Below are 17,208 nucleotides of genomic sequence, written 5' to 3' on the forward strand. Positions count from 1 at the left end.
AGTTTATTTATTTATTTGTTTGTTTGTTTGTTTATTTAGAGAAGCAAGGCAGGGAAAGAGAGAGAGGAAGAGAGAGAATCCCAAGCAGGCTCTGCACTGTCCGTGTGGAGCCCAACCTGGGGCTCAAACCCACAAACCATGAGATCATGACCTGAGCCCAAACCAAGAGTTGGATGCTTCACCTACTGAGCCACCCAGGCGCCCCTCACGTTTTCAAAAACAATGCTACAAAATGACCAGCTCATTTCGGCACATGTTTTATTAGGATAAACTTCTAGAAGCGGAATTGCTGTGTCAAAGGGATGTGGTGATGCTTGTTTTTCGTGTTCAAAGAAGGGAAATAATTTTTAATTTGAATTTCTTCTAGTTTTATGTTGCAAAGGAAAGGAAAGCCTTTCAGTCAAATTACCTAAGAAGCATATTGCTTAAAAGAAGACATGCGAAAAAAAAGAAAAAGATGAAAACAGAAAATAGGACTTGTGCCTGAAGCCACCCTGATTAGCCTGTCAGCTTGTAATTTTGGTAGCACTTTCTCAAAGAGAGTCATTGCCATGCATGTTCTTTCACACAGGAGGTTTTGAATGAAAAATGGGGTGGTTGTACTTCGGGAAGCTGGCGCAGAGTACTGCATTTTAACCCAAATTGCCTTGACTGTGAAGCCCAGGAGCTCAAGTGTTTGCTTCACGGGTGGGGCAAGTAGGCCATCTGAAACTTGCCACAAACCCAGGGGTCCCCCCAGCCGAGCAGAGAAGCGTCAACCCTGGGTTCACTGGGTCTGAGCAGGGCATCCTGGGAAGAACGGACCAAGCCTCAGTCAAGCAGGCGGGCCCGAATTCCAGCTAGCACCTCAGGGGCTACAGCCTCCCTCGCTCTCTCCACCATCCTCGGCCGGCCAGGACTCGTGCTGGACGTGCCAACTTTCTCTCCTCTTCCCAGGATCTAGTCCTGGAAACCGGAGGCTCTTGGTCCAACACTCACTATCAAAGGACCGGTAAATCCCATCGGTCTCACACGGTGCTATCTGTGGGACACGACACCAACTCCTTGGAAGGAAAATCCAGGGGCAGAGTCACTGTTCTGAGAGTCGACAAAGGGGTGCTTCAGGCCAAATTCGCAGCCTGCCGGATTCGCGGGATCTTCTCTTTCAGAGTTCATTTGCAGAATGGCACAGGCTGGAATGTGTCTTGGGAAAACCTCAATCATGCTGCTGAGGGTCTGCATACACACACCGTGTATTTCTGAATTTCCGGCAAATGCTCAAGACAGGAAACACACGGCTTCTTGGTGGTGCAGTTTCAGAAACTCCAGGACAACGGTTCCGTGTGCTAACACAACCAAGCACATGTCAAAAGCACCACCCACGTCCAGGTACAACTTGAGTCATTTCTTTTCATTAGCCTTCCCATCTTGAACCTCCCGAGGGAGCTCGGGGAAGCAGCTGGCTATATACCTGGGTCCTCTTCTCTTCGGGGAAACTTCCATTTGGGCAGCCTTTATTTCTACTTCTCCATTATTCCGCAGGTAGGGACTGCGGTTGGTGGATTTCTCAGACCCTCAAGCTGGATTTCAGCAATTGCAACATAAAGGGCAATTTCTATTAGTTTCCCTTCCAAGAAAAGAGATTTTATGGAAGATCTTGTCTATAAAATCGTATTATAAAATAAACGACTCATTTGCCAATCACAGCTTGTGAAAACCAGTTTCCACAGGTTTAGAACTCATATAAAACTTGATGCTTCTCTTTTGCGAAACTTGAAGCCTACAGACCCTCATTATTACTTTGCAAAACCAAAATGTAGAAATTCTGATACAAATGCTCAGCCTTTCCTCCTTCCTTTTGGTGTTTCTAAGCTACGTGAGGCAGCTGTCTTCTGGGCTAACCTACCCCATTCCGTCCCACCCTACTCACCCCATACACAACCAGCGCTGCCCTCCCCATTCTGTCCAATTTTGTTCTTAGTCCCCAAGCTCTTCAAAGTTGAACATGACCAGAATCACCTGAAGGCTGGTAGTGCGCACACACACACACACACACACACTCTCTCTCTCTCTCTCTCTCTCTCTCTTTCACATGCACACACACACACTCTCTCTCTCTCTCACATGCACACACACACTCTCTCTCTCTCTCTCTCTCTCTCTCTCTTTCACATGCACACACACACACTCTCTCTCTCCCTCTCTCTCTCTCACGCACACACACACACACACACACACACACACACACACACACTACTCTGAGTTTCTAACTCGGCAGAAGGTCATGGTTAGGGCCCAAGAATTTGCATTTGTAACAGGTTCCCAGGGGATGTTAGTACTATTTGGTCCAGGGACCGTTCTTGGAGAACTACTGCCCTAGATAAAAACCTACCCCCCAAAACGGGCTAAACTAATATATGGCGACGGGAATCAGAACAGAGATTGCCTTGGCTCTGCTGGGATGAGGACAGGCAGAGGAGTTTTGGAAAAGGGCTCCAGGGAACTTTCTGGGGTAAAGGAAATGTTCTGTATCACAACTGGGTGTTGGTTACACAGGTGTATACATTTGTCAAAACTCATCAAACTTAAGATCGGTGCATTTTGCTGATATAAATCATACCTCCATGAAATAAGTTAATTTAAAAAATACCTCCCCTCCAGAAAGTCTGTAATTTATTCAGCATGAGGTATAAATGGGTGAAAATTACTCACAACCTCTCCCAAGGGAAACTGCATTTGACAAGGATCTGTACCTTTTAGGGGAGTGGTTTCCAATTTGCAGACTTTCTACCCTAGAAGTATTACAGTATTTGCAAGGTGTGGGAAAGCTCATATGCAGTTAAATCTTGTGTCCATCAATAAATTTAAATCAATTACTGACACATGGAATCTACAAGAAACCAGTTCTGGAGTTTCCCCTCCTAAAAATAATTTTCAAAAGTTCTAGAATGAAATGATATCATGTCTGGCATTTGTTTTAAAATATCTCAATGGGGGGCACCTGGGTGGCTCAGTTGGTTGAGTGTCCGACTTCGGCTCAGGTCATGATCTCACGGTCCGTGGGTTCGAGCCCCACGTCGGGCTCTGTGCTGACAGCTCAGAGCCTGGAGCCTGCTTCAGATTCTGTGTCTCCCTCTCTCTCTGCCCCTCCCCTGCTCATGCTCTGTCTCTCTCTGTCTCAAAGATAAATAAAAACATTAAAAAAAATTAAAATATCTCAATGGGAGAAAAACACTGGAGAAAATAGATGAAATCAAGTTGGCAAAATATTGCCTACTGAAGCTGGGTGACGGGCACATGGGGACTGGTGATACTATTCTTCCTGTTTTTGTTTGTTTGAAAGTTTTCATGATAAAAAATTTAAAAATTATCCATATGGGTATTTCTTATACAAGCCAGAAAACCTGAAAAAAATCACAGGGAAAAAATGCCACAGGAAAAATTAAAATTCTCTTCGAATTTCACCAATGATAACCATTGTTAACATGGGTTTTGTTTTGAGTTTTGCACACACACAGTATCTTGCCACACTGTGATATAACTGTTTTGTTCTGTAGCTTATTCATTTAACATTATATTGTGGTATTTTTCCCTACCAACAGATAATTGAATCATTGGAATTTACTTGTAAAAGACTATATATTAATCCATTTGTAATGGATTTATCAGAGTGGACTCCCCCACTGTTAAACATTAACTTTGTTTCCAATTGTCCCTACTAAGTAATTAATATCTTTGTAACATACTTTTGTACTTATCCAAGCTCATTCCTTAGAATAAAATGTTCAAAGCAGAATTGATGGATGAAATGGTGTATGAATTTTTTGAAAGGGCATACACATTTTTAAAGCTTCTGACAGGTTATGCCAAGTTGAATATGAGTGTTTTAAGAATCTACACCCCTCAGTGGTGTATAATCTTGCCTGTTTGTCCTCGGCACCCTGGGGACTATCATTTTCATAAACTTGGACAATTTCATGAACCAAAAAAGTGATTTCTTATACAAACATGCATATGTTTAAATTGGTAAAAAGAGTTGAATATTTATTGACCAACTGTATTTCTTAAAAGTATTTCTGTATTTCGGTCTTTACCTTATCAACCTATAAGAGATTTCCTTACATCAGTACAACAATGCATTGTCTCACCTTCCCAAATTCTTAACCAATCACTTAGCACTAACTATCAAATACTCCACCCATCCTTCTCCCACTGATCTGAAGTCTCACCATCCACTATGTACTGATATACTCCCACTATATACTAACACTTAAGCACATTGGGTCTGTCTGGGTACTTCCAGCCTTCTGCTTTCGAGGATTTATCTACTGTGCCCTCTACAGTGCCAAATGATTTTGCTTACTATAGCTTTAAAATGTATTTTGATATCTGAGCCTTTCTCATTATTTGAGGAATGGAAATATGTGAGTGAGACGGGAGGCTAAAATACAACGGAGGCAGGTGTGAGTTTAGGGCAGGCCGTTGTAAGCCGGGTAGGAAGTCTGGAATTTGTCCAGTGGGGAAAGGGGGACAGTTAAAGAGTTTAGAGCAGGAAAGAACACAATCCCCGTGGCACTTTAGAAGGAGCACAGTTGCAGGGTAGAGAACGGATTGAGGAAACAATCTGAAAACTGAAAGGAGCAATGAGGAGGCCATTTGAGACGTCCAAGGGAGCAGGACAGGGGCCGATGTGACGTGCAGATGGCAAGAGCCAGGTGAATCCGGGAGATACTGAGTAGGGAGGTTTTGGAGAACTTACAACAGAAAAGTTGTGGGAGTAAAGGAGAGGATGGGGCAAGGGAGAGGGTAAGGAGGTTAAAGGACATGAGCACAGTGCAGGACTGGTGGCGTTCGAGGTGCTAAAAGAAGCATCTGTAAGTAGCTGCGTGTGTGGAATCTGAGGCTTAGTGGAGACCTCTAGGCTTAGGGAGACCCCAAATGAGTATTTGGATGAAAATTGAAGCCACTGCGGAGTTAGGGGAGATGAGGGCCCAGGTGAGAGTCCCAGGAGGTGAGCAGAGAATGAAGAGTTCATAGAGGTCACACCGCTGCAGCCAGGCAGATACACAGGAAACCCAAAGGAAGTCAAAGGAAAACGTGTTTCAAGGACGAAGGCATGACCCAGTACTTAAGGCTGCAGACAGCAAGCAAAATGCACCACAGTCGTCCATAGGGAAGCCTCCAGTAGCCTTGGTGAGAGCACTTGCACTCACGTGGTAGGACAGAAGCCAGAAAGCAGCGGACAGAGGGATGAAGAAACGATGGGAGGTGAGATCATAGAGACGGTGAATATAGAGGAATTTTAGGGCCATGAAGGGGAGGAGAGAGAGAGGATGGCAGCTAAAGAGAGCTGTTCAATGAGTGTATGAATTATTTTCTAAACAGTTTCATTTGCTCTGACTCCTTAAAGTAATGCCCTCTCTTTTGAAATGTTGACACCTTTCACTTGTATCATAATTCCTCTCTGTTTGCTTGATGATTCCAACTGACCAGTGGTGTGCTGGTAAATACTAACAACAGGCTCCTCGTTGGGGGTGGGGGGGTGGGGATTGTCTCTGCCAGGAGGCTGACCCTGTCTAATGCAGCACGCAGTAGACAAGGTCTTAGTGCAATTTCTGACACAGTTCCCGAGAAATCGTGGTTATAAAAGGAGCCTGAAATAAAGATAGGCAGAGGGATATATGTATGAGGATGCTCAATCATGGTATTATTTATTAGAACAAAAACCACACAACTACCAAAATGTCTGAGAACAGGAGAATGTCTAATTTAGGGTACACTCATAATAGGCTGTTGTAATAGCCGTTAAAAAATCATCCTTTGGAGCATATTCACTGTCATGGGAAGATGTACATTACGGAGTGAAAAAGACAGAATGCAAACCTATATATGGTCCATAGAATCCCAAATTGGTGAACTAAATAAAAAATGCAGGGTAAAGAGATCTGTCTGACGATGAAGTACTTCTCTCAAGGCAGACTTGTCGTGAATGATTTTCATTTTCTTTTTTTAATTTTTTCAAAGTTTATTTTTGAGACAGAGACAGAGTGTGAGCAGGAGAGGGGCAGAGAGAGAGGGAGACACAGAACTCGAAGCAGGATCTAGGCTCTGAGCTGTCAGCACAGAGCCCGATGTGGGGCTCGAACCCACAAACTACCCTAGGACCCAGCAATAGCACTGCTAGGAATTTACCCAGGGGGTACAGGAGTGCTGATGCATAGGGGCACCTGCACCCCAATGTTTATAGCAGCATTTTCAACAATAGCCAAATTATGGAAAGAGACTAAATGTCCATCAGTTGACGAATGGATAAAGACGATGTGGTTTATATATACAATAGAATACTACTTGGCAAAGAGAAAGAATGAAATCAGGCCATTTGCAGCAACGTGGATGGAACTGGAGGGTATTATGCTGAGTGAAATAAGTCAGTCAGAGAAGGACAGATATCATATGTCTGCACTCATATGTGGATCTTGAGAAACTTAACAGAAGACCATGGGGGAGGGGAAGGGGGAAAAATAGTTATAGACAAGGAGGGAGGCAAACCACAAGAGACTCTTGAATACGGAGAACAATCTGATGGTTGCAGGGGGTGGGGGGAGAGGGAAAGTGGGTGATGGGCACTGAGGAGGGCACCCGTTGGGATGAGCACCGGGTGTTGTATGGAAGCCAATTTGACAATAAATCATGTTAACAAAAAGAGAGAACCGTCTACTCTCAAAAATTCCTTACTGCTCTTAAAGAGGTGAGCATCCAGCTCCCTCCTCGATGACATAAAGGAAGGGAAGAACCCCTTCTCTGTTTTCAGGGGAAACACAGGCAGTTGTCCAGGATGCAGAGGAAGCAGTGTGCAGTGCTGAGCAGGTAAGGCGGCTGGTAGGAAGGAGCAGCCCGGCCAGGGGGGAGACAGAGGCATACCTTGCATGGAGCCTTGGGGGTGCACCAGGGAGGGGGCGAGAAGAGACGTGACGCCTGCAGACGTCAGGCCCTCGACCCCACAGACGAGCCGCCAAGAGAAGCAAAGCCAGAGAACCCGCGCGGAGGCCGCTTATGCCATCGGCATCCAGCTGGTTAAAAATAACTTCACTTATTAGTTTAAGTGAGATCACCAGAGGGCTGGAAACTCACTGTCAGTGAAACAAAAATACTGGAAGGAAAATAAGAAAAGTCTACATTCATGATGAGCTTTATTTCAAAAAAGAAACCCAGGAAGGAAGCTGCCAGGATATTCCACAGGCTCTGTTTTCCTTCTGAGCTCTTTATGAGGCCCACGTCTGCCATTTTCGGAGTGAACACGCTCCGTTGTTCCCATCTTGCCAAAGAGAAGTGGGAGCACAGAGTTAAGTGCCGTGAAGCAACGTCAGGGAAAAGGCAACCTCAGGAGGGGATACTGCCCTGGTGCCTATGCTGAACCACACCTCACCTCCACCACCACAGGAGCCGCAAGGACGCCCGTTCCCCTCGGCTTCTGCTAAGGCGTTACACCTTCAGCACACAGGTTTCCCTCGTTGACTGCGCTGTCAACAAAGGCTCCACTGAGGAAAAGTAACGGCTCCACTGAGTAGGGCGAGGGCTGCATGGGAGCGGTTTCAAGGCTCAAAAGGATGAAAGGAGGCTCTGAACAGGGACGGCGCTCTCTCTGAGTGACTCTGGCAGAATCCATCCTCCTTTTCTAGAATACTCAAGAGAGAGCAGCCCTCCATCCCTAACACCCCCTCAGCATGCATTCCTCAGTTCCCTTCATGGCCCAGCCGAAGCCTCCTCATAAATCAGGCCTGTAGGACCAAGACTCCAGTCTTCCCCACATGAGGCTATCCCTCTCGACCTGGAGGTGAGGGGAGGCCAGGCCAGGCTCAGGCAAAGTGTTCTGGGAGGCAGGACTCTGGAGCACTAATGAGCCACACAGTGCTACCTCTACTAAAATGACATCACCCTTCACATAGGCTGACAGCCATCACGAATTGGCTTCCCATGTTGGTTCCCACGATTCAGAGTGTTTTTTGTTTTTCCTGTTGTTGTTATTGTTGTTGTTTTTTGGAGAACTTCGTAGACCATTTTTTTGTTGTTGGAAATTTTTTATTTTTACATAGTTTAATGTTCCAGAAAAATTTTAAGAATCAGGATTTCCACAAAGCTGTTTATCCAGGGGGCCTCGGCACGGATGGCTCAGTCCGTTAAGCATCCACGTGCAACTCTTCACTTGGGTTCAGGTCATGATCTTACGGCTGGTGAGATCGAGACCCGTGTTGTGCTTGGTGCTGAAAGCACAGAGCCTGCTTGGGATTCTCTCTTCCTCTCTCTGTCTCTGTCCCTCCCCTGCTCTCACTTGCTCTCTCTCAAAATAAACATTAAAAAAAACAAAACCTGAAAAACCCATTTATCTGGATTTACCAAGGTGTTTTCATTTCACCCATTTGCTTTATCGTTTCCCCCTCTCTAGATAGATAAATAGATACATGATAAATATAGATATCTATTTATACAGAGACAAACATATGTATGTTTGTGTATATATATCTATATATGTATGTATATCTGTATCTGTAATTCTTTCCTGAACCACTTGAGAGTATGTTGTAGATATGATGTCTCTTCATCCCTAAAACCTTGGTACACATTTCAAGAACAGGGATATTCTCTTACACAATTGCAGTACAGTTACTAAACGATTATCTAATTCCTAATCCATATTCAGATGTTATCAATTACAGCTATTTCCTTCTGGTCCAGGATACGGCCCAGGCTCACAAATTATATTTTGCATTTTGTCATCAAGTCTTTTTAGCCTATTTTAATCTAGAACAGTTGCTTTGCCTTGCTCCTCTGAGACATTTTTAAAGGCATTTTGTAGACTGTTTCTCAGTTTGAGTTTGGCTAATGTTTCTTCATGATTAGAGTCAAACTATGCCTTTTTGGCAGGAATACCCCTGAATTGAAGTTGTGCTCCTCTGAGTGCGGTATGTCACAAGGCACATTGCGTTGGTTTGGCAAAAACTCAGTAATTCTGGAGTTGCTATCACGGCTTTGAGCTTGGTGCCCTACGGGATGTGAATCGATGTTTCCAAACTCTGGCTTCACGCACTACACTTGCATAGACGCAACCTGTCTGAAGGCCTGTGAGGCGGGAAGCCCAGGCTACCCTGTTAGATGATGATGAACAATGGTTCAGTGGCCCCTGGTGCCCTAGCCAACAGCCACCAACTCCCAGAAGCAAGGCCACCTAACCAGCCACTGACTGTAGACTCCTGAATGAGCCCAGCTGAGCCCAGCAGCAAAACACAAACCACTGGTCCAAAAAAGGCAGTGAACTCAATAAATAGTTGTTCAACGCCACCACATTGTGGGGTGTTATGTTACGTAGCGGAAGCTAACTGACACCCCTTGTTATCAGGGAAAGAAAAGACTCAGAAGCCCCACATATTCACTGAAGGAAGAAAGTCATGCTCTCTTTCTTCTGGCTCTGTTCTGTCTCTCTCAGGGATCTGAGCTTTTGCCTGTGTTTGGGATTCAAAGGATCATTCTAATTTACTTAGGTGATTTTGAAAAACAAACCATGGGTATTGTTCTCCCCAGGCCCTGCAGAGCAAGGCCACATCATTCACTAGCTCGACTGGGCAGATACTAGGAGACTCTCCCAACACACCCTTCCATAGCAAATTGCAAATGAAGAAACCCTTCTGGAGGAAGAGCCCGTAGGAGCAGAGAAACCTGTCACTGATAAGCATCTAACGGGCACCAGCCAAGGCCTTGGGGTTCCCTTGGCTCTCTGACTTCCCAACTCCTCTGATCCCTTCCTCCGAGATTAGGATTGGTGCCTCTAGAATACAGCCTGAGGGTTTGTATTCCTAACAGGTCCATTTGGTATTTCTCATCATCAGAGCGATTTGGGACACTCTGCATTAGGAAAGCAGCTCTCGGGGCGCCTGGGTGGCTCAGTCGGTTAAGTGTCCGACTTTGGCTCAGGTTCTCATGGTTTGTGGGTCCGAGCCCCGCATCAGGCTCTGTTCTGACAGCTCAGCCCGGAGCCTGCTTTGGATTCTGCATCTCCGTCTCTCTCTGTTCCTCCCCTGCTCTCACTCTCTCTCTCTTTCTCTCAAAAATAAAGATTAAAAAAAAAATTAAAAAAAAAAAAAAAAAAAGGAAAGCAGCTCTCAAGCTGGACGATGTGTTAAAATCACTGAAGAGCTTTAAAGAACCCGAATGCCCAGAACATTTATATCTGAATGTCTAGGGCTGGTACCCAGGAATCAGTACCTCTTAAAACCTCCCAGATGAGGCCAATGTGCAGCCAAGCAGCACGTATGCTGATTTCCAGCACTGACGAGTAAGCAGCTGTCTTTTGCCCCGTTTGCACGTACACCCCCCCTCTCAACAGCACGTGTTTCTGATAATGAAGGTGTACTGATTTCAGTGCACATGAGATGCTATCCTGGAGACTCCAGTGTGGTTTTCTCACTGCTTAGCCGATTTACCAGAGGGAAGCAGAATCATCCATCCTGGGAGCAGTTTCCTAAATCCTGTAAATTTCCTTTTGGGGAAAAAAATGATTTTTTTTTCCTTTTTAGTGTGCTGTCCACTGCGAAGACAGACCGAAGGACAAGCTGTATCAGCAACTGTAGCAGATGCTGCAGGGGTCTGCCCCGCATCACCTAGATGCCTTGATCATTTCCATGGTGGTTCCTGGTGGGCACTTTTGCATCTTTGCCGGAGGGTGGCACTCAGGCTACTGGAACCCTTTGCCAGCACACATCGTAAACCAGAAGAGCCTGGGGATTTACATCTCCCTGAAGCAGCCCTTATCCAATGACTGACAGGTGCAGTGGTGTGGCTACCCCTGCCTTCTCACCCCTGATCAGGGAAACTGGTGACCTTCACTGTCTCCTGAGACCTCCTGTAGGACCGAGCCAAAGTCACCCGTCACCTCACCGCCACTGTGGACTTTGCTGAGTGTGGCACCCCTGCTTGGTCCACTTCCTTTCTCTGCCCACTACCCCACCGGCTTTTCTTTGGAAGCCTTTCTCGTCGCAAGGTCTGCTTCCGGAGAATGCAGCCTCGGATGGCAACCACCCCTCACACCCTCCAGAACCTTTACAAGGGTTCTGGCACTGACCTTCATCCTTCATACAGAGGGCATTGGACCTGCCACCAGGAACCGGGCTGCTTTCAATTCTCACATCCACGGCTCTCATGATTTGCTGCTCACCCCTCCCCTTGCTGCACACGGTTGTCCTGAAACACACAAAGAAGACTGTGTCAGGGGGACTAAGAACAGGAAAGAACAATTCTTTTCTGCTGTCGGTTCGGAATCAGCAGACATTTTTCTGATTTAGGATCTCTGGCTGAAAGCATCCGTAGGGAAATACTCTCCCCAAACACATGTCTACAGTCAGGAAGACACAGGTGACACTTCAGTGAGGCCGAAGGTACCAATTCAAGTTTCAGAGGAAGGACCTCATTGATCTTTCTACTGTATGGCTTTGTTTTGTTTTGTTTTGTTTATTTCACAAAATGCTGCTTTTTTTATTAGTTCCTTTCTTTGGGAGGGGGTTTTTCTGTTCCTTTTCAGATTTCTTAAGACGGATCGTAACTTAGTTTATAAACCTTTAGCCTTTCCTCTTCTCTAACACAAGCATTTAAATGCTTTACGTGTTCCTCTGGGTATAGCTTTAGTAGGCATCTTACAAGTTTGAGTATGTTATCGTTTTAATATCATTCAGTTCTACATACATGCTACTTAAACCATAATGTATCTTTGCCCCATGATATATTTAGGGGTATCTTTGGTAAACAGCAAGTAGTAGAATTTTTTTTTTAATCTTTGTTTTCTAAATGAAGCGTCCCATCTATTTTAATCTAATTTAATCACAGATCTCTGTGAATTGAAACCTGCCATCTTTCTATTCGTTCTGCGCATTCTTTCTTCCTCTCTTTTCTTTCTCCTATTTTGGTTGTTTGAATTCTTTTTTTTTTTTTTTTTTTTGGCATTCCCTTTTTCTGTATGGGTCTATAAGTTATATGTCCTTTTACTATCCTCTTAGTGGTTACACTGGAGATTATGTATTCCTCCTTGACTTTTTAATATTACTTTCACCCTCTTCTCCAACAATACAACTTAAAAATACTTAAAATACTATGTATTGGGGCACCTGGGTGGCTCAGTTAGTTAAACGTCTGACGTTGGCTCAGGTCATGATCTCGCAGTTCATGAATTTGAGCCCCATGTCCGCCTCTGTGCTGACAGCTCAGAGCCTGGAGCCTGCTTCGGATTCTGTGCCTTCCTCTCTCTCTGCCCCTCCACTGCTCATGTTGTTTCTCTCTCTCTCTCTCTCTCTCTTAAAGATAAACATAAAAAATTAAAATACTATATATTAACATACTTAAAACACTTCCTGACTTATATGCCACTTAGTGTTTAGTACTATTATTCTTGCTTTATATAATTACACAATTTCAATTTACCCCTATGTTTACTCTTTCTATTCATTTCTTTTTTGAATCTCCAGGCTTCCACCTGTAACTACTGTCCTCTTGCCTGAATATTAGCCTCTAGGGTTTCTTTTAGTGCAGGTCTGACCTAATGAATTTTTTCACTTTTTGTCTGTCTGAAAAGGTCTTTATTTTACTTTTATTCCTGGAAGATATGTTCACTGGGTATAAAATTCTAGGTTGGCAACAATTTTCTTTCAGCACTTTGAAAGTATCATTCAACTGTTTTGGGGCTTTCATTGTCCATTTATTGTCGCTCCTTGGAAGGTACCCCTTCTTATTACTACTTTTAATATTTTTCCTTCATATTATTAGATTCTTATCAGTTTCACCATGATGTGTCAAGTTGTGAATTTATTTGTCACACTCATGTTTTGAAGGGTTTCTTGAATCTGTGCCTGGATGTTTTTCCTCAGTTGTAGAGAAGTCTTTTCTTAAGTTTTAGATAATTGCTTTTGTTCCTTCTTTCAAAATTCCAATTACATATTTCTTTGCCTCTTACCCTTTCTTCTGTATTTTATCCTTTTTTCTTCTGTTTTTTTTTTGGTTTTTTTTTTGTTTTTTTTATTCTGGATACTTCCTGAAATATCTTCTGGTTCACTAATTTTCTCTTTGGGTTTTTTTTTTGTTTTAAATCAGCTATTAGATCTATCCACTATGCTCTTAATTTTAGTTACTGTATGTTTCACTTCTGGGGCTTCCACGTGGTTACTGTCATAGTTTTAGTCTTGTCAAAATTCTCCTTGTGTCTTCTGTATCTTTGAACATTTGAAAAGTTATTTTAAAGTCTGCATCTACCAATGCTAATATCTAGAGCTTCTATTCACTATCTTTTTTCTGGTTGCCTTGTCTCCTTATGTAACTCGTTAGGTTATATTATGTGGCAGGGTGCCCGGGTGGCTTAGTCAGTTAAGTGTCTGACTTCAGCTCAGATCACCATCTCACGGTTTATGAGTTCGAGCCCCGTGTTGGGCTCTGTGCTGACAGCTCAGAGCATGGAGCCTGCTTCGGATTCTGTGTCTCCTCTCTCTCTGCCCCTCCTCTGCTCATGTCTGTGTCTCTCTCTGTCTCAAAAATAAATAAACATTAAAAAAATTTTTTTTAATGTTATATTGTGTGGCAAATCGTATTTTTCCTAAAATTGTTTGTGGAAATACATTGCCTAGGATAATGTCATCCTTCTAGAGAGGATGTTTAAAATCAGTTCCACTAGCTATATGGGACACTGGAGCTCCAGTATCATCTCAAGCCACACTCATGGCTCCAGAAGATTTTAAGCCACGCTGCAGTTCCCATGAGGGCCTGCATACTTCTTCCAGTTTACTCTTACTCCTGGGGTACAGCCCTGGAATGCCCCAGCCCAAAGCAAACGACTCCACAGGACCTGCCTACGCAAAACCTGAATTCCAATGTCTGTCCTAGTCCTATGAAGCTATGTAAATTGCCGCTCGGTTTTGTTCAGTCATCCTTTATGGAATGTGCAAAGGCTTCCAGGAGGCGAGTGGCCCCCAATTTTGGATTCACCACTTTAGGGCTCCATCTCCCTCTGGGTTTATGTGTATAGTCAATTGAAATCCATGGAGACACAGATCACATGAACTGTACGTTTATTATGCCATCAATTGTAAGACGTGCCATACATTTAATAATTGGCCTTCAGGGTGGAGGGCGGATGGCTGAAATGTATGTATTGATGATCAGATACTCCTTGGTTCCAGAAACATCAAAATAGTTTTATTTTTAATACGTCGTGTTGTAAATCTATCAAGGAAGTATGTTTGCTACAAAGAAATATCATCTAAGCAATGTAGAGATCTACTAATATGTCCTAACACCATACCGCAAACCCAGAGAGGACAGACCTTTCCAAAGACCCACTCCTGATCTGTAAAGCCTGGGAGACCTAAGCCTGGCTTCAAACTGGCTCTTCGGAATTCCTAAACACCCTGGTTATCTGATGTAATGACAGTAACAACGTTATGAAAAATATTCACACTTAACTACGTTGTGGAAATATGCATGCACAGGACCTACTTTGTCCGTCCAGAACCCGGATGTAAAATGTAAGGCAGAGAGAGCCATGGTTCCAGATTCACTGAAAAGCTTTGGGGGTAGCCTTAGCGGACTTCTTTGTCCAACTGCTGCTTCACGTGTGGCCCAATTGGAAATGTAAGTCAGCCCGGTTGTGTGTGTTGTCTATGGCCATCTGCCAGCCCGTCCTCAAGGTTATTATCAACCAAAGTAGTTGTTGGAGCCCGCTCCGCTCGTTCACATTCCTGTGGCATGAAGGAGACAGGAATGGCCCCTGCCTTTTCTGAGTATGACTAAAGAAGCAGTGACCAGAACTAATGGGAAGTTTTCTCCCAGCTGGCCACAAGAATCATTTCTCCGCAAGGATTCCTTTGGTCAGGAACTGAGGGCCCGAGGGGAATGGCTTGCCTCCGATCTGTGATGTCTAGGGCCTGAGCTGGGAAGACCCAGAAGCTGGCAAGAACTCAACAGCTGGGGGACAAGAATCACGGAGAGACACCTTCACTGGCATCTCTGGCGGTCGATGCTGGCTATGGACCGGGACCCCGGTTGGGGCTATCGGTGAGGGCACCTCTGTGGGGCATCTCCCTGGGGCCTGGACTTCCTCACAGCATGGCCCTCTCAGGATAGGCAGACGTCTCACATGACACGTCAAAAGTGAGTGTCCCAGGAATCTGGGCATGGATTTTTCCGACCTAACCTCAGGAGTCACATGGTAGCACTCTTGCTGTATTCTATTGGTCCAGGCCATTCTATGCTGTGCCTGATTTAAAGGGAGAGGACACAGACCCGGCTCTCCATGGGAGTAACACGAAAGAACTGGTTCCCATCCTCCTATTCGCAGGTATGTAGACGAACCCCCACAGGGAAAGAAGAGGTCAAGGGTATACACCGAAGAGTTAACAGCCATTACCTCTGAGGTGGGGAAAAAGAGAGAAACTCAGTTTGAACTTTACACATGTCTGTATTACTTGAACTTTTCACAAGCACGTACTAGTTTTGTGACTTAGAAAGAAACTCGGCACAACAAAGTCGGGGGGAATACGGTGACAGAACTCCAGAAACGTGTTTTTATTTGAGAACTGAAAACAAGAATGTGCCCGAAGCCACTGCCCCCTGGCCTTGGCCCATCCTGGCACCTCAAAACGGTGACCGAGCCCCCACAGGAGCCCTGGCAGGGGAGCGGGGGTGCGAGGGAAGGAGAGCTCTCCCCAGCGTGCCTGACTCACCCCAGGGTGCCATCCGCCAACCAGCCCGTGGTGCACACCGCAAAGGCACAATCCTGGACCACCCTCCGCAGCTCGTCCGCAGACACCAGGTGCGCACCCCTGCTCCTGCAGGAAAGCCGGGCCGCCTCCAGCTCCAGGCCGCGCGAGCCGTTCTCAGATTCCAGCACAAACAGCTTCCCTGTGTGGGGACAGGCACGAACACGGGCTTACCCCAGGATCCACGGGGTTGAACCTCAGCACACTCAGTCTCTGGCAGACACGGGTCACAGCTGTGGTTTCCTGCTGGCCGCGAGTCCCCAGCGAGCAGAGCCCCCCCCCCCCCCCCCACCCCTGTACTCGTCCCGGGACGAGGTGACGACACTTACTTTGGTGCTTTTGCCTGTCTTACGCTCCTGTCGCCTTTAATGACTTCTTTTTGGTTTTAAGTTTATTTTCTTTTTTTTTTTTTAATTTTTTTTTTAACATTTTATTTATTTTTGAGACTGGGAGAGACAGAGCATGAACAGGGGAGGGTCAGAGAGAGGGAGACACAGAATCTGAAACAGGCTCCAGGCTCTGAGCTGTCAGCACAGAGCCCGATGAGGGGCTCGAACCCATGGACCGTGAGATCATGACCTGAGCCGAAGTCGGCCGCTTAACCGACTGAGCCACCCAGGCGCCCTAAGTTTATTTTCTTAGAGAGAGACAGAGACAGCGCAAGGAGGGGAGGGGCAGAGAGAGAGAGAGAGAGGGAGAGAATCCCAAGCAGGTTCTGTGCTGCAAGAACAGAGCCTTGATCCGGGGCTCCAACTCCCGAACCACGAGATCATGACCTGAGCTGAAACCAGGAGCCAGAGGCTTCACTGACGGAGCCACCCAGGTGCCCTGCTCCTGTCTCCTTTAAAACAAAATTAACCATCTGCTTTGCATGCTTCTCTGGACACACCCTTGAAACCTTCCTTTTTCAAAGCTATTTTACAAACACCGTGTCATAAGGCCCAGCGTCCTAGTTGTCCCGGGCAGCTGGGCAGTCGGTGTCCAGGGGACGGACGTCGGACTCGGGTCTGCCTTCTTCTGCCTGCCCTGGCCCCGGGGGGACCCCGTACACGGCAGGCCGCTTCCCCTCTCCTTGTCTCAGAACATCATCGGGCCCGTCCCGCACTTGTGCGGGCTGCCACTTGTCCCGGGCCGGACGGGACAGCGGAGGCCACGTCCGGGGCACCGCGGCTTCCCGTAGCACCTCGGTAAACGGGCGTGCAGCGAGCCTCAAAAACGTGGGACAGGTGAGCGCCATGGGAACAGGAAACCAGGCAGAGGAGGAAGCTGAGTCTGAAGGCAAAAGAGAGCTTTCGGCAAGAAACTCATGGCGGAGGAGGGAGGGAGCACTGTGGTCTCTGGGAGCCTCCTGCAGAGGTGAAGCAGTGCCTGGGAAAACCCTGTCAGGTTTAAGGTAGGGGGGAGGAAAAATCCCGGTTAGAATGAGACACTTCACTTCCCTCTT

The 17,208-nt window shown here is 45.8% G+C and overlaps 1 protein-coding gene across 3 annotated transcripts in view; it reads right to left on the reverse strand.

Moving 5' to 3' along the window:
• SUSD5 (sushi domain containing 5) overlaps positions 1-17,208 on the reverse strand; it is an 81,456-nt gene that overhangs the window by 26,037 nt on the left and 38,211 nt on the right. For all 3 annotated transcript variants that reach the window (XM_027040562.2, XM_053221736.1, XM_027040561.2), the window contains 2 exons: positions 15,729-15,906; positions 11,093-11,211 (listed from right to left, as the gene is read on the reverse strand). In XM_027040562.2, the coding sequence (XP_026896363.2) occupies positions 11,093-11,171 (79 nt within the window). In that variant the 5' untranslated portion in view covers positions 11,172-11,211; positions 15,729-15,906. The remainder of the gene's footprint in view (positions 1-11,092; positions 11,212-15,728; positions 15,907-17,208) is intronic.

Source organism: Acinonyx jubatus, chromosome C2, assembly GCF_027475565.1.
Source record: "Acinonyx jubatus isolate Ajub_Pintada_27869175 chromosome C2, VMU_Ajub_asm_v1.0, whole genome shotgun sequence".
In the NCBI taxonomy this organism is placed as follows: Eukaryota; Metazoa; Chordata; class Mammalia; order Carnivora; family Felidae; genus Acinonyx; species Acinonyx jubatus.